The sequence below is a fragment of the Phacochoerus africanus genome, chromosome 5, assembly GCF_016906955.1.
Source record: "Phacochoerus africanus isolate WHEZ1 chromosome 5, ROS_Pafr_v1, whole genome shotgun sequence".
Taxonomy (NCBI): Eukaryota; Metazoa; Chordata; class Mammalia; order Artiodactyla; family Suidae; genus Phacochoerus; species Phacochoerus africanus.
The window spans coordinates 5,770,950-5,785,637 of record NC_062548.1 but is presented as its reverse complement, the minus strand read 5'-3'; the positions used below and the strand labels follow the sequence as shown (position 1 = coordinate 5,785,637).

Sequence of the window (14,688 nt, the reverse complement as noted above, 5' to 3'; positions counted from 1 at the left end):
TACATTCCTTCCGAGGGGTAAGTACTCATAGCCCGCTCTGAGCTGTGTTAAGAGGGCTCTCCCGACCCCATTCCCCCCTAATCCTGCTCACCCAGTTGACCTCTTTCTCAGTTGGGGCCTCCATGTATTCTACTGGGTGTTGGCCAGAACAAAAATGGTGTTGAGCCAAGATCTCTCCACTGAGATTTCTATGGACTCAATTTCCAAAGGTCCCAGCCACATCAGATGTGTGCAGTTCTCCCAACAGGCCCTTCTGACAAGCCCTCTCTAAACTGTCTCCTTTGTAAACTCCTATTCAAACCTCAAAGCCCAGCCAAAAAGACCCCTTCCGTAAAAAGCCTTGCTTGATTCTCAAGCTGGGTTGCTCTTCCTCCATTTCAGCTCCTCTCATGTTCAGGATATCAGACAGTTGTCTCCCCTGAGGACCTCTGGAGAACAAGGCTGGCGTCTGACCTGTGAGTGTTATCAGACACTGGGTGAGCCAGCTGCAGCCCAGAGACCTAAGGACTTCCTGTGACACCCACCCTCCCATACTCCCCTCCTGTCAACATCCGCTGGAAGGTGTGAGCCCTGAGCTGGTCCAACCCCTTCCTCCCTAGGCCGATTCCTCATCAGCTTTGGCAGTCCTGGGACACCATCCCTGCCAGGGCTGTGCCCACACCCTCCTGAGACCGGATGCTCACACCCCTGAGAGACCTCACGCCTATTCCTGCACCCCCTGTGCTTTCTGTAGAGAAACGGTCCTTCCTTCTTCCCTCCCTCCCTTTCTTCCTTCCATCTGCAGATGAAAAGCAAAAGTTGCATTAACCCTGCACCATCAGAAGGGCATCCAACCCACAGCGACCCAACTAAATGTGGTCCCTGGAGCTCCTGTCGTGGCTCAGCGGGAATGAACCCAACTAGTATCCATGAGGATGTGGGTTTGATCCCCAGCCTCGCTCCGTGGGCTAAGGATCTGGCGCTGCTGTGGTATATGTTGCAGACGCGGCCTGGATCCCGCATTACTGTGGCTGTGGCGTAGGCTGTGGGCTGCAGCTCTGATTCCACCCCTCGTCTGGGAGCTTCTGTACACTTTGGGTGCAGCCCTGGGGGGGAAAAAAAAACAGTTGTGTGGAGCATGGAGGGAGAGAGTAAACCTATATAATCGCACAGATACATCCAAGAATTGGCTGGATGAACATGACAAAGTGCAGGAGTGGGATCCCCAGAGGGCTTCCTGGAAGAGGGGATGTTTACTCCGAGCCCTGAAAGAGAAGCAGAACTTAAAGAAGCACAAAGGATGTGTGTGGAGAGAAGGGTCCACTATGGACAGAGAGAATGGCAAGTGCAAAGGCCCTGAGGCCAGCAGGAATTTGGGGCTCTAAGGACTACAGGCCAGGTGAGGCTGGGCCACCCTCCAAAACTAGCTACCATCTTGGGAAAGTATGGGCTTCAAAGGCGTGCAGCTACATGACCTGAACGCTGTACCCAGCACCCAGACAGAAGGACATGTCCAGGTCCCAGAAGCTTCCCTCACCCGCTTTCCAGCTAGTCCTCCCCCAAAAGGCACCACCATCCAGACTTCTGCACACAGATGGGCTCTGCTGACCTTCAGCTCTGCGAACACAGGATCACGCAGACACGGGATCAAACAGATACCAGATCATACAGACACCAGAGCACACAGACCCTGGATCATACAAACACCGGATTGCACAGACACCGGAGCACACAGACACCAGGGCACACGGGCTGCTGTAGCAGGTGAAGTGGTATCTCGCCGTGGTTTTATTTGCATTTCCCGCATGACCCGTGATGTTGAGCTCCTTTTGTCTTTCCTGGCCATGCGAAGATTCGCGTGGCCTCTTGTCTAAAATGCCCCTTTAGGGCTTTTGCTCACCTCTCTCCTCGCTTTGCCGCTCTCTTTCTTGCTCAAACACTGTGCTGGGATTCTGTGCGGGAAGAACAACCCAGAAGGACGTGAAGGAGAAGGTGGTGGCCACCCACTCCCCCTCCTCAGCACCCACCCCTCCTGGGCCCTGCTTCATGTGTGACAGGCACGGGAGAGGCGCACACAACACATGAGCATGTGTGCATGCGCGCGCGCGCGCGTGCACACACACACACACACAGCGGAAGGTCTTTCCTCCAGGGCTTCACGCCCCCTCCTCTGGGAGCTGGCCCAGGATGGAGGGGACCAACTGAGAGGGGGCTCCGGGGGATCAGGGTGCACCGCCTCTGCTGTCCCCTGTTGGAGCCCCTCCCAGCTCCTGTAGCCTCCAGCAAGCCTGGGACGAGACGTGGTCCCGTGGCCTTCATGTCACAGGGCCAGGGCGATCCTGGCCCGAGTCGCCTGCATGGCCACCCTGTACTCACCCTGGGCAGGCTCTGCTCAAGCACGTCTGCTGGCGCATCTGTCCCCTCCCTGCGGCTCTGTGATGAAGGGGAGCTAGTCTGCCAAGGCCACAGACTCCCAACCAGCTTGCCTGTGTCCAAGCAGAGAGACTTTGGAGCTGAGCACTGAGAAGTTTCCATCCAATTCTTTTTTTTTTTTTTTTTGGTCTTTTTAGGGCCGCGCCCATGGCATATGGAAGCTCCCAGGCTAGGGGTCAAATCAGAGCCGCAGCAGCCGACCTACGCCACAGCCACAGCCATGCCAGACCCCAGCCGTGTCTGCGACCTATGCTGCAGTTCACAGCAATGCCAGATCTTTATCCCACTGAGCGAGGCCAGGGATGGAACCCACGTCCTCCTGGATACTAGTCTGGTTCTTAACCCACTGAGCCACCATGGCAACTCCCCAGGTCAGGCTTTAGAGCCATCATGCCTCTTGGCTAAGTGGAGTGGGGGCCTGTCCTGTGCTGGACGGACCAGCCTGGCTCTCCCCGCAGAAAACCTGGCCTTGTCCTTGCTGTCCTGGCTGCACACAAAAGGCCAACCCCCAGCCCTCAGGCCGGGACCCCAGCCTGCCGCATGTGCTCTGTGGCACTGGGTAAGCTCTGCCCATCTCTGGACCTCGGCTTCCCTGTTGATAGGTAGGCAGGTGATGGCCAGCTTCCAGGCTGTCTGTGACAGGCCCCTCAAAGGCCCGGGAGGCCCAGCCAGACGGCGTCATCCACGCCGGGTCTTGCTGACCCCGCTTGGCCCAGAGATGCTTTGTCATTTTCCAAGGACATCCAGGGGTGAGAGAGAACCGAGTCCTGCTTTGTGCAGAGCTTGACGGTGGATCAGAGAAGGAAGGACCGGGGTCCCCCAAAGATACTGTGCTGAGCTGACCATCCTGCGGGGGCCTCATGGCCGGGGGAGGATGGCACGCTCTCTCCTGGGGCTCCCCGCCTGCTCGGGGGCCTCCTTCACACTGGGTTTGCTAAGAGGGCACGGCATGTGGCCCCACTGTGTGCAGTGCGTTGACTGCTGAGTCCTGCCTGGGTCTGGACCAAGCCCCACCCTGTGTTCTTGGTCCCAGCTGTGGGCACCTGTGTCCTCAGGTCCATCTGTGTGTCCCCAGTGCCATGGGTCTCAGCAGCCCAGGTGAGTGAATGTGACAGCCCCAGTCATTCCCTAGTGACCTGGGAAATGGAGGGGGGAGGGCCCTGCCTGCTGCCCCCGTCCCCCCCCACCGGCCCTTGTGCAAGGGAACCCCTTCCCTGCCTGACCTGCCAAACCCACGCCCGTGGCTGGGGCTTCTCTGGGCTCGCACAGAACCAGTCTCACTGGGTCAGGACTGTGTCTCCAGCGGACAGTGCAGCCCGGGCTTGGTCCCCGCTCTGTATCCCTGGCAGCACTGAAGCTCCGGCCGCAGGGCAGGCTCAGGTTTCTGGCCAGCCCAGCGGGCGGCTGAGATTTCTGGCCCAGGAGGGCCTGGCTCCGCAGCTGCGTGGGGGAGCCGATCGGGTTTCCACTTGGCCGGGCCCGGGCCCCGGGCCCCAGGCTGGAGGAGTGGCATCAGCTGAGGACTGGCCCCACGTGGGGCCCTGGGCACCAGGGAGGGAGCCCAGCTCTGCACTGCCCACTGGCCACTCTGAGCCTCAGTTTCCCCAGCTGGGGCCTCAGGGACACAGCCGGCCCCTTTGAGCCTGGCCAGGGGCCTTGACCCCGCACCAGGCTCTGGTGCGTTCTGGGAATCGCAGGCTATTAACTGCTAGGCCGGGTCTCTGGCTCTCACTGGTCTCAGTTGGCTTGTCTGAGAAATGGGGAGATTCCTGCCTGGCCGGAGTGGGGCGGGGTGAACTTTCTGCGTGGTGGCACAGGCTCGGCTTGGCTCCGCTCGCGGCGGGCCCTCTGGGACGCTGTCCTCCCCTCGTTCTCCTGTGGACGGGGTGGCCGGGCTGCACCCTGAGGTGGGTGAGCTGTGGCTGTGAGTCAGCCCTGGCCCCACCCGCCGGCAACGCTCCCAACACCTCCCTCCCCTCCTGCTCGTTCCCCTTTCACTTCCTCCAGGAGGGGCAGCCCCCAGCACTTCCACTGCCCCTGCCCCCAGCTCCCAGGGCATTTCTGAGCCCCCGGCCCAGGCAGGGAAGGTGCAGGAGCCAGGCCACCAGCCAGGAAGGGGCTGGGTCCCAACGGCGACCACAGCCATGGGCGCCCAGCCCTGGGCCTGAGACTTGAGAGCCCAGGTCACTGACTGCCCCCGGCCCCTGGGAGCCAGATGCGCCCTGCCCCTTCGCACAGCCCCGAGACAGAGGCCCAAGGTGTAGGGTCCACACAGCCTCCTGTCTGTGCCATTCATGCGGGTGGGTTTGCCAGCACTTTGGGGTGCTGGGCCGAGGAGCCTCCAGAAACCCCGCTTGGCCTGAACTTGAAGTGCTGCTGACCCCACCCCACTTGGTTCAACCTGTCACCCAGCTTCTCAGGCCCCTGTCCCGGGCCAGCTCCCTTGGCCTCCAGGTGACTCGGGCAGGCCACCAGCCACTCCCAGTGGGCTAATGTGGGCCCGGGTGAGGAATGGACCTCAGAGACGTCCTGGGACAACAACTTGGTGGGGGGTGGGGCATGAGGCTGGGATGCCTCCAGTCTGCCTGGGACAACTGTCAGGCCCTGAGGGACTGCCCCCTCTCAGCAGTCAGGGTCTGCCCGGGTCACCTCGAGGTCTTATCCGGAGAATGGGGACAATGGGCCCAGAAGGGCCCGGGGCTCCGAGGAGAGGGCTCAGCTGTGTGTGCAGCGGGGATGGCCAGGGAAAATCGCACCTCTTTCTGAAAAATTCGCTCAGATGGGCTGGGCTGGGGACTCCCCAGGAGGCTGGGCAGTTCCCCAGGGTGCCCTGGGGACAGGAAGAGAGAGGGTGGTTTTTAAGGATTTTTAAAAACTCTCCCAGGAAGTGTCACAAGTTCCCAGTTTCTCCGGGGCAGGGATCCCCCTTGGCAGATGACTCTATCCATCGGGGAGCAGGGGACGCCCCAGGGCGGGCTGAGGCTCTGGAGGCTGCCTAGTGACAGCCCTGGGACAGACTCTGGCTGGAGGCTGGGCTGGGGACCAAGGCCTTGGCGAATGCCCAGGAGAGCATGCAGGGCCCAGCCCGGCCTCCCTCCGCTGGCTGGGCACCCCAGAGGCCTGCCCCAGGAAATCCACTGCTCTCCTCCCTGGGCATCAGAACCTGTTCTCTTTTGTTCTCTTGTTTGAGGCCTGTCTCAGGGATCACATCTGCTTCTTCAGGGGATTGCTCAAAACAGTGTCTGGTGCTGTTCCTCTCTGGAAGCGTGCCTGGCTGCCTGGGGCTGGTGTGTGGGATGTAGGAGCAGCGTGATCCAGGGGGTTGAGCTCCTGCCTGTGCCCTTGCTGAGTGATCCTGGCTGGGTCACTTCCCCTCTCTGGGCAGGAAGGCGACCGCTGTTCTGGTGGGGGAGCAAGTCCTGGCAGGCTTCCTGGAGCGGGCAGCCCGAGAGCTGGCCCTGAAGGGTGAGGCAAAGTGGGGCAGGAGGCAGAGGAACCCCAAGTCCAGTAAATTCCGACGTCCAGACTCTCCTCTGGAGACCATCTGGGAGCAGGCGAGGACGGGCGAGGAAGGAGGTGGCAGGGCGAGCAGGCTTGGAGCCTCAGGACACTGGTGGTGTGACCGGAGGCTAGTGGCTGCCTCTCTGGGCCTTAGGAGATAAGCGCTGAGAAGGAAGGACCCAGGAATTCAGACTTTGGAACAGCCTTTGGCCCCAGTCCCTGGGGACACTGCAGGGGGACACTTTACCCAGGGAGGGGCCTCCAGGCCCTGCACCTCGAACCCCCAACAGGGGACTCTGTGCCCTGGGCCCTTTTCCAGCCCGGCCTCAGTGTCCGCATCTGTAACAAGGGCCGTGTTTGCTGGACTGTTGGCAGGGTCTCTCCCAGAGCCGGTGGTCTCGGCGGGAGGTCTCCTCCCCTTCTGGGTCCCAGCTCAGTGTCTCCCTCTGAAAAATGTGCCTTGGGGTCCCCGCAGGGGCGGGCAGCGGCGGGGCCCCCAGCCCAGAGCCGGGCAGCCAGCAGGGCGGCCTGGGCTGGAGGAGGCGGGCTTTTCTCTGGCGTGGGCTGTAAATGTCCCCTTGCCTGGGGGCCTGGCGGGCAGGGGACTGCAGAGAAGAAAAAAGCCCCGGAAAGGCAAGAGCGGTCCCCACGGGCGGGGGCGGCCGGGGGGCCGGGGCTGTGCGCCTGCCTGGGCTGCTCTGAAAACTCCCTGCCTGCGAGGGCAAAGTTCCTGGCCAGCCGAGAACCTGTTCACTTCCTCTCCCGAGGTCTCCTCCCTCTTCCTCTGGCCGCCTCACTTCCTCTTTTCCTCCTCCTGCTGCTCTTCCCCGCCCCCCCCCAGCGCCTCCCCTCCCCCAGGCGGCTGCCCAGCCCCCTCCCAGGCCTCCTTCTTTCGGGGTCCTTTCTCAGGACCCAGGACACCCAGGCCGTCCCTTCTTCAGCCCACAGATCAGGGCCCTGGGGAGGGCCCCGCAGGAGGAGGGGGATGCTGCAGGCGCGGTGGGGTGGGGGGGCTCCTGGCCGGCACAGGAGACCACTGGGCTGCGGCAGACAGAGGGCCAGGAGGGTACCAGGCCCCCAGGTCAGTGGGGGCGAGCGTGCCCCTTGGCTGGCCCTGGTTGAGAAGAGGCCAGGTGGCAGCACAGGTCCTGCCTGGGGATCAGCCTGGCTCTCCATCCTTGCCCTGCCCAGGGGCCCTGCAGTGGTCCCAGTGTGACCAGCCCCGCCACCGGGCTCAGTGAACAGAAGCAGCCCATCAACCGGCAGCAAACCCCACCTCCCGCCCCAACCCCCGAATCACAGGGCTGGCAGGTCCTGAGGTGGCTGGCCCCTCGCCCATGACTGAGAGACACAAGGCCTGGGACAGGGAGCGCAGTCTGGCTCCTGGGAGGGAGGGAACATTCGCCCAGGCCTGGGGCGGGGTTGGGGGAGTTGTGCCCTGGGGATGCTAGCTGGTGGCCCTGAGCCTGCAGGCTCTGCAGTGCGCTGGGAGACGGTCACCCTTCCTACCTGTTTGTAGCCTCTGCAACCTTCCAAGTGCCCTGCCACTGGCCTCCCACAGGGGGCTGGACCAAGCTGCCTCTTCCCTGGCCAGATTCCACACCCATATATGGACTAATCTTTCGCTGGTTTCAACACACACTCAAGGAGCACCTACTACGCGTAGCAAAGCCCTAGGCAGACCTGGAGACAGACCCCTGAGGGCAGGCCAGGGCCCCCACCTGGACCCCTCTGCCCTGTTTCCTTTGTGGGAAAATTCAGCTTGTCACGGCCTCGGAGAAGGTGCACCTCCACGCTGCCCCGCTGGGCTTCCTCCTGGGGTTCCGTGGCCCCTGGGCTTCCTTCAGCCACTCACTGCTCACTGGTGGCCCCCGCCTGGGTGCAGGCTCTCCCTGCTGGACTGGCAGTTCCCAGAGCAGGGAACCACTGGGAACACCTGGGGGCACCCAGGTCTGACCCAGGGTTTGGTGGAGAGACCAGGGCAGGAGTGGGCCCCAGCTGGTCCCTGCTGCCCCACCTCCCTCCCCCTAACTCCTCTCTGGCACATTGAATGTCCTTCCCCAGTCCTTGGTGGCCTCCAGATGGTCTAGGAGGGCAGTTCAGCTGTGGCTGCACGTGACAGACAGACGATGGATGGTGGGTCCCAGAGCTGTGCTCAGTGGCCCTGCCTGCCTGCATCCAGCAGTGCTTGGCAGCTGCCTGGGTCGCCAGCTAACGGCCCAGGCTTGGCCTTGGCTGGGTGTGACCAGGCAGCCTCAGCTGCAGCCCAGCTCCATGGGAACAGCTTCTCTGCTCTACGGAGCCCACTTCTCCCGGGCCTGCTGCAAGGGAGGCCTGGAGCCCTCTTCATGGGGAACTTCCAGCCACCAGCCCCTGGGGCCTGTCCTGTCCCTAGAGACTGCAGTCCTGAAGCCCCTGCTATGTGTCTCCAAGCCCCCTGACTCAAGCATGCCCCACCATAGCCCTCCAGCCCACGGTCTCTAAGTAATGTGCTCCCTTAGCAAGCTCAGCACCCCCACTTAGCAAGCTCAGCACCCCCAGTCGGGGCCCCCCCCTTACCCAGGCTTTCTGGGCAGCTGAGCTAATGTCGGCAAGGGGAGGGTGACTCTCTGATCACTCCTTTCCCCCACCTGCTCCTTAAGCATGCACCCACAGCAACCAGGGACTCTCGCATCCGTGCTGACCCTTGCCCACAGGGGCGCTCACTGCTTTGGGGCATCCACATTCGGAGGGTGCCGGGGTGGGGAGACCCGGAGACCAGCAGGCCGGGTGCAGGCCTGGCCAAGCGGGGCCGGACCCGACACTGCTCAGGCGGGCGGCGGCCCACTGTTGGGGCCCAGCACCCAAGGGCGGCCGACGCCAAAACTCTCTCCCTCCCTCTTCCTCAATCTCGCTCTCGCTCTCTCCTAGCCAGTCCATCTCCCTCTCTCTTTCTCTTTTTTTTTTTTTTTTTTGCAAAAGGAGGGGAGAGGGGGTAAAAAAATGCTGCACTGTGCGGCGAGGCCGGTGAGTGAGCGGCGCGGGGCCAATCAGCGCTCGCCGTTTCGAAAGTTGCCTTTTATGGCTCGAGCCGCCGCGACTGCGCCCCATAAAACCCGGCGGCGCGACGCACAGCCACAGCCGAGACTGCGTCCACTCCGCCAGCACAGGCCCCTCGCCCTTGCCGCTCCGCCTTCGCCGCCGGTCTACACCGCTACCAGGTAGGGTCCCCGCACCGGCCGGGCCGCTGATGCGCTGGGCCCGTGCCTCTTCTGGGCAGGTGGCCCCCTCCGCCCCGGCCCCGTGGACAGCCGGCCGGGTGCCGGGAATGGACTCATGCGCTCCTCGTTCGGGGCCCGGGCTGCGCTCGGGGAGCGCTCCCAGAGTGTTACTTTGGGAGCCCTAGCGGCGGCGATTCTTTGTCCGAGCGGGCCGATCGCTCCGCCGGCGGGATAGCAGTGCAGCCGGGCGGCGGGGCGGGTGGGTGGGCGCGGCGCGGTGGCCGAGCCGGGTGGGGGCTGGGACGCCAGTGCGCGTGCGTGTGCGCCGTAGGCCCGGGAGGCGAGGGCGGGGCGGGCGGCCGGAAGGGGTGGGGTCGCCGCGGCGCGAGAGCGCCTGCGCGCACTTCCTCGCGGAGCCACCGGCCGTCCCGGGTGTGGTCGCCGCGCGCCCGCCGAGTGGCGCTTTTTGGGCGGGGCGGGGCTGGCGCCCAGTGGGGAGGGGGCGGAGGCCTGGCTTCCTGCCGCGCGCCTCGGGGCCGCCTCCGACCAGCGTTTGCCTTTTATGGTAATAACGCGGCCGGCCGGCTTCCTTTGTCCCCAATCTGGGCGCGCGCCGGCGCCCCCTGGCGGCTCGAGCGCGCGTCGCGCCGGAAGTGAGTAGGGCGGAGGCGGCCGCACCCGGCCTCCGGCTCACGGCCCTGCTGCCCCTGCAGTTCGCCATGGATGACGATATTGCTGCGCTCGTGGTCGACAACGGCTCCGGCATGTGCAAGGCCGGCTTTGCGGGCGACGATGCTCCCCGGGCCGTCTTCCCCTCCATCGTGGGGCGCCCCCGACACCAGGTAGGGCGCCGCCCTCGGGGCTGACTTGGTGGGTGGGGTCTTGGTAGCAGGTGGAGGGAAGGGGGAGGCTTTCTGCGTGGGGGTCGGTGGGGCCGGGCCCGGGCTGAAGGCGCCTCGCCCCTCCTTCCGCAGGGCGTGATGGTGGGCATGGGCCAGAAGGACTCCTACGTGGGGGACGAGGCCCAGAGCAAGAGAGGCATCCTGACCCTCAAGTACCCCATCGAGCACGGCATCGTCACCAACTGGGACGACATGGAGAAGATCTGGCACCACACCTTTTACAACGAGCTGCGTGTGGCCCCCGAGGAGCACCCCGTGCTGCTGACCGAGGCCCCCCTGAACCCCAAAGCCAACCGTGAGAAGATGACCCAGGTCAGTGGCCCACTGGCCTCTCTCGGGCGGCCGCCCCCTCCTCGCTTGCCCCTCTTTGCCACGCCCTTTCTCACTTGTTCTTTCTTCTGCCATTTTCCTAGGACTTTTCTTCTCTGACCTGAGTCTCCTTTGGAACTCTGCAGGTTCTATTTGCTTTTTCCCAGATGGAGTCTTTCTCGTGTTTGCCTTTCTGACTAGGTGTTAAAAGCATAAGGTGCTGTGGGTGTAGGTACTAACACTGGCTCGTGTGACAAAAGCCGATGAGGCTGCCGTAAAGGGGCCTCGGAGTGTGTATCCCGTAGATGCACAGTAGGTCTGACGTGACTCCCCGACCTGGGGTCCCCAGCACACTTAGCCGTGTTCCTTGCACTCTCTGCATGTCCCCAGTCTGGCCTGACTGCCCCCCGGTGGCTTCCCGAGGGTGACAGCGTCCCTCCCTCCCTACAGATCATGTTTGAGACCTTCAACACGCCGGCCATGTACGTGGCCATCCAGGCCGTGCTGTCCCTCTACGCCTCTGGCCGCACCACTGGCATCGTGATGGACTCCGGGGACGGGGTCACCCACACGGTGCCCATCTACGAGGGGTACGCCCTGCCCCACGCCATCCTGCGTCTGGACCTGGCTGGCCGGGACCTGACCGACTACCTCATGAAGATCCTGACGGAGCGGGGCTACAGCTTCACCACCACGGCCGAGCGGGAGATCGTGCGGGACATCAAGGAGAAGCTCTGCTACGTCGCCCTGGACTTCGAGCAGGAGATGGCCACCGCCGCGTCCTCCTCCTCCCTGGAGAAGAGCTACGAGCTGCCCGACGGCCAGGTCATCACCATCGGCAACGAGCGCTTCCGCTGCCCCGAGGCGCTCTTCCAGCCCTCCTTCCTGGGTGAGCACGGAGCCCTGGCCCTGCCTTCTTCCCCCCACCCCCCCTGGCTCGCCGGGTGGCCACAGCGGAAGCTCAGTCGGGCTCCTCTCTCCCCTCAGGCATGGAGTCCTGCGGCATCCACGAAACTACCTTCAACTCCATCATGAAGTGCGACGTCGACATCCGCAAGGACCTCTACGCCAACACGGTGCTGTCGGGCGGCACCACCATGTACCCAGGCATCGCCGACAGGATGCAGAAGGAGATCACGGCCCTGGCTCCCAGCACGATGAAGATCAAGGTGAGTGCCCGGCCTGAGCTCGGCCCGGGGTGGCTGGGCGGCGTGGCTGTCCAGGCAGCCGCCGTGGCGCGCGGGTGCTCCGGGGACCAGGGCTCTGGCCGCCGCCGCCCCGCCTCACGCCGACTGTCCCCCCCTCTCCTTGCAGATCATCGCGCCTCCAGAGCGCAAGTACTCCGTGTGGATCGGCGGCTCCATCCTGGCCTCGCTGTCCACCTTCCAGCAGATGTGGATCAGCAAGCAGGAGTACGACGAGTCCGGCCCCTCCATCGTCCACCGCAAATGCTTCTAGGCGGACTGTTAGTTGCATTCCACCTTTTTCTTGACAAAACCTAACTTGCGCAGAAAATGAGATGAGATTGGCATGGCTTTATTTGGTTTTGTTTTTTTGGTTTTTTTTTTTGTCTTGATTTTTTTTTTTTTTTTTTTTGGCGCTTGACTCAGGATTTAAAAACTGGAACGGTGACGGTGACAGCAGTCGGTTGGATGGAGCATATCCCCCAAAGTTTTACAATGTGGCCGAGGACCTTGATTGTACATTGTTCTTTTTTTTTTTTTTTTTTTTTTAATAGTCATTCCAAGTATCATGAGATGCATTGTTACAGGAAGTCCCTGCCTTCCCAAAAGCTGCCCCGCCTCTCCCTGCGGAGAAGGGCCAGTCCTCGCCCAGGTCCACCCGAGGAGGGCAATAGCATCGCTTTAGTGTAAATTATGTACTCCAACATTTTTTTTAATCTTCGCCTTAATACTTGTTCTTTTTGTTTGTTTTATTTTGAGTGGTCAGCCATCACAATCCCCTTTTTTGTCCCGCAACTTGAAGTATGAAGGCTTTTGGTCCCCCTAGGAGCGGGTTGAGGTGCGGAGGCAGCCAGGGCTTACCTGTACACTGACTTGAGACCAGTTCAATAAAGTGCACACCTTAAAAAAGAAACACGGCTTTGTGGTGGCTGGCGTTGTTGGGTGCTGGGGAGAAGGGTGGGGGACGGGGGCGCATTTGGGGTACCTCTTAGCTCTGAGGGGTCTTGGGTTATGGGAGAGGTCAGGGTTCTGGCCTCTTGTCTTGCTTGTTTTAAATGAACTCCCTGACCTGGCCTTGAAACCTCCATCTCTCATTGGGTTCTGAGGTCCTGGTGATGGAGTGGGAGCCAGGGTGTTGGGTCAGGGGAATTGGGGACCTTGGCTCCTGGATACGCCCTCTCTTGCTGAGCTTGGGGTCCTCCTGGGGTGGGGATGGGGCCTCTCTGGCCACACTCCTCCCTCACCTCTTCCTGTGCCTGTCCTGATGGCCAGGGGGTGGCCTTTATGACACCTGCAGAAGGGACTTCTTTAGGGGTCTCTGGTGGTGCCATCCATCCTACGCCTGTGGGAGGGGGTGTTGGGTGGCAGAAAGTGGCCCCACTTGGCCCTGGGGGTGGCACGTGTTGGAGAGGTGGATTCTGCCTCCCTGGATGGAGAGTGGGTGCCACCCTGCACACTGGCTATTCCATTCCTTTAAGTGCAGCCCTGGCCTCATTCTCTCGGGACCTGCAGGGAAGCAGCCATGGAGGGCAGGGTCTCCCTGGTTAAGAAGAAGAAAACCAAGCCTGGACTACCTCCTGTCTGCTGAGAAGCTGTGATGGACGCAGGCAAGAGGGTGAGGCCCCCCAGGAGGGGCACCCATCTTGCCCCCACACCTCCGGAGGGAGTGAGGCACAGAAACGCACCCCTAAATCCATCCAGATTTGAGGCCCTGAGGGGGCCCCTTCCGGTGGACCTCTCCAGGTTTACCCTTCACCTTGGGGACTGTGGCCCTTGGGGACGGGTCCCTTCCAGGTCTGGAGGGACGCGAGAAATGGAACTGTCAGCACAAAGGTGGGGAGGAGACTGCGGGGCGTGGGGATGGGCCCCCAAACCACATGGGCGCCCCAGGCGGGCTTCCCAGGTCTGTCAGTACCTGCCGTCCTGTCCAGAAGGGGCCTTTTCCCCAGGGTGTCCTGAGCTGCCTCTCACTTGGGCAGAAAGAAGAGCAGAGTCAGAGGCCCTGGAACCGGGGTCTGGGAAGGGAAGCCCCTCGGGCCAGTTCTGGCTCTTCTGCTCTAACTCAGGGGTAGTGGGGAACCCTGGCTCCTGGGAGCTTTGTGGCGGGGATGGCTTAACCGTTTCACAGCTAGTAGCTGAGTGCCTACTGTGTGCTGAAGTTTGGGACACAGACGAGGGGCTGCCAGTCTGGAAACAAGGATCCCCCCGCCCTCAGGAGGTGCCCGAGAATAAACATGAAGGTACAACTCCCAGTGGTTGGTAATGAGAAGAAGGAAGAGCGGAGGCTGGGTGGTTAACAAAACGGAGAGATGCAGGTTAAAAAAAAAAAAAAAAGCAATCATCGTTTTGCTTCTTTTGAACAACAAATAAGGTAATAAAAAGACCAGAAACCCAGCGGATGGGGGTGGGTCCCTCTTAAGCCGGGGGCTTCCTTGGAGGGAGGGGGCTGGGAGCTGGTCCCCCAGAGGCCAGAAGACAGTCACCTGGGCAGGTGGGGGGTGGTCTCAGGCAGAGGCCCCAGGTGAGGACGGAGGCCCTGGCCATGAATGGGAGGGTGGTCTTGGGGTCTGGTCTTTGTGGCCCTGGGAGGTCACGTCACTGCACCCGCCCAGTGGAGAAATGGGAACACGGGTAACAGCTGGAGGGTGCCTGTGGGCAGGCGCTTCCCTTTGAAAGGACACACATCGGACCCTTGAGGTCCTGCTCCTCCTGCCCCGCTCCCCAGGGGTCAGCTGGTCCTCTGAGCCCTGGCTGGTCTGCAGGCCTGGCTGAGCCAGAGGAAGGCCCACTGCCTGCTGCTTTCCTCGGCACCCACTTTACAGATCAGGAAACCAAAGCCAAAGGGGGACAAGGCCCCTGGCCCCTGGTTACCCGCCTGCCACGTGAGGAAGCTGGTGATGGACCCTGGCACCCGTGAAGCCCAGCAGATCAATGGCCAGACACGGCCCGGTTCAGCCCCCACAGAAGGACCTCCCCTGCTTTACAGACAGGCAGCATCTCTGCTCTGACCTGAGGCCACCTCGGCCTGGGTGGTGAGCTCCTGCTTCCCAGGTGGCTGGCTCCCCCATGAGGCCACTCTGATCACCTAAGGGCCACTTCTCAAGGCGCTGAAACCGCCTCTCCGGGGATGGTCCCTCCTCTGCGAGGCAGCCCCGCCCTGAGAGCGGGGAGTCCTGGCCA

The 14,688-nt window shown here is 62.3% G+C and overlaps 1 protein-coding gene and 1 long non-coding RNA gene across 2 annotated transcripts; one reads left to right on the top strand and one right to left on the bottom strand.

The window, feature by feature from the left end:
• Positions 1–1,744: 1,744 nt before the first annotated feature.
• Positions 1,745–2,536, bottom strand: LOC125126708 (uncharacterized). The gene is made up of 2 exons (XR_007134760.1): positions 2,356–2,536; positions 1,745–1,931 (listed from the first exon to the last, which is right to left on the bottom strand). It is a non-coding gene; the product is annotated as an uncharacterized LOC125126708 (long non-coding RNA).
• A 6,424-nt stretch (positions 2,537–8,960) lies between these two features.
• On the top strand, positions 8,961–12,421 carry ACTB (actin beta). Its single transcript, XM_047779467.1, has 6 exons — positions 8,961–9,113; positions 9,827–9,955; positions 10,088–10,327; positions 10,775–11,213; positions 11,312–11,493; positions 11,639–12,421. Exons 2-6 carry the CDS (start codon positions 9,833–9,835, stop codon positions 11,780–11,782), a joined length of 1,128 nt encoding a protein of 375 aa, XP_047635423.1. The 5' UTR covers positions 8,961–9,113; positions 9,827–9,832; the 3' UTR covers positions 11,783–12,421.
• The last annotated feature ends 2,267 nt before the right edge of the window (positions 12,422–14,688 follow it).

Excerpts from the sequence above, each read along its gene's own strand:
- ACTB (XM_047779467.1), top strand. The coding sequence starts at position 9,833 with ATGGATGACGATATTGCTGCGCTCGTGGTCGACAACGGCTCCGGCATG. Across the intron at positions 11,214-11,311 it reads CTTCCAGCCCTCCTTCCTGG|GCATGGAGTCCTGCGGCATC; the intron begins GTGAGCACGGAG and ends CTCTCCCCTCAG. Across the intron at positions 11,494-11,638 it reads CCAGCACGATGAAGATCAAG|ATCATCGCGCCTCCAGAGCG; the intron begins GTGAGTGCCCGG and ends CTCTCCTTGCAG.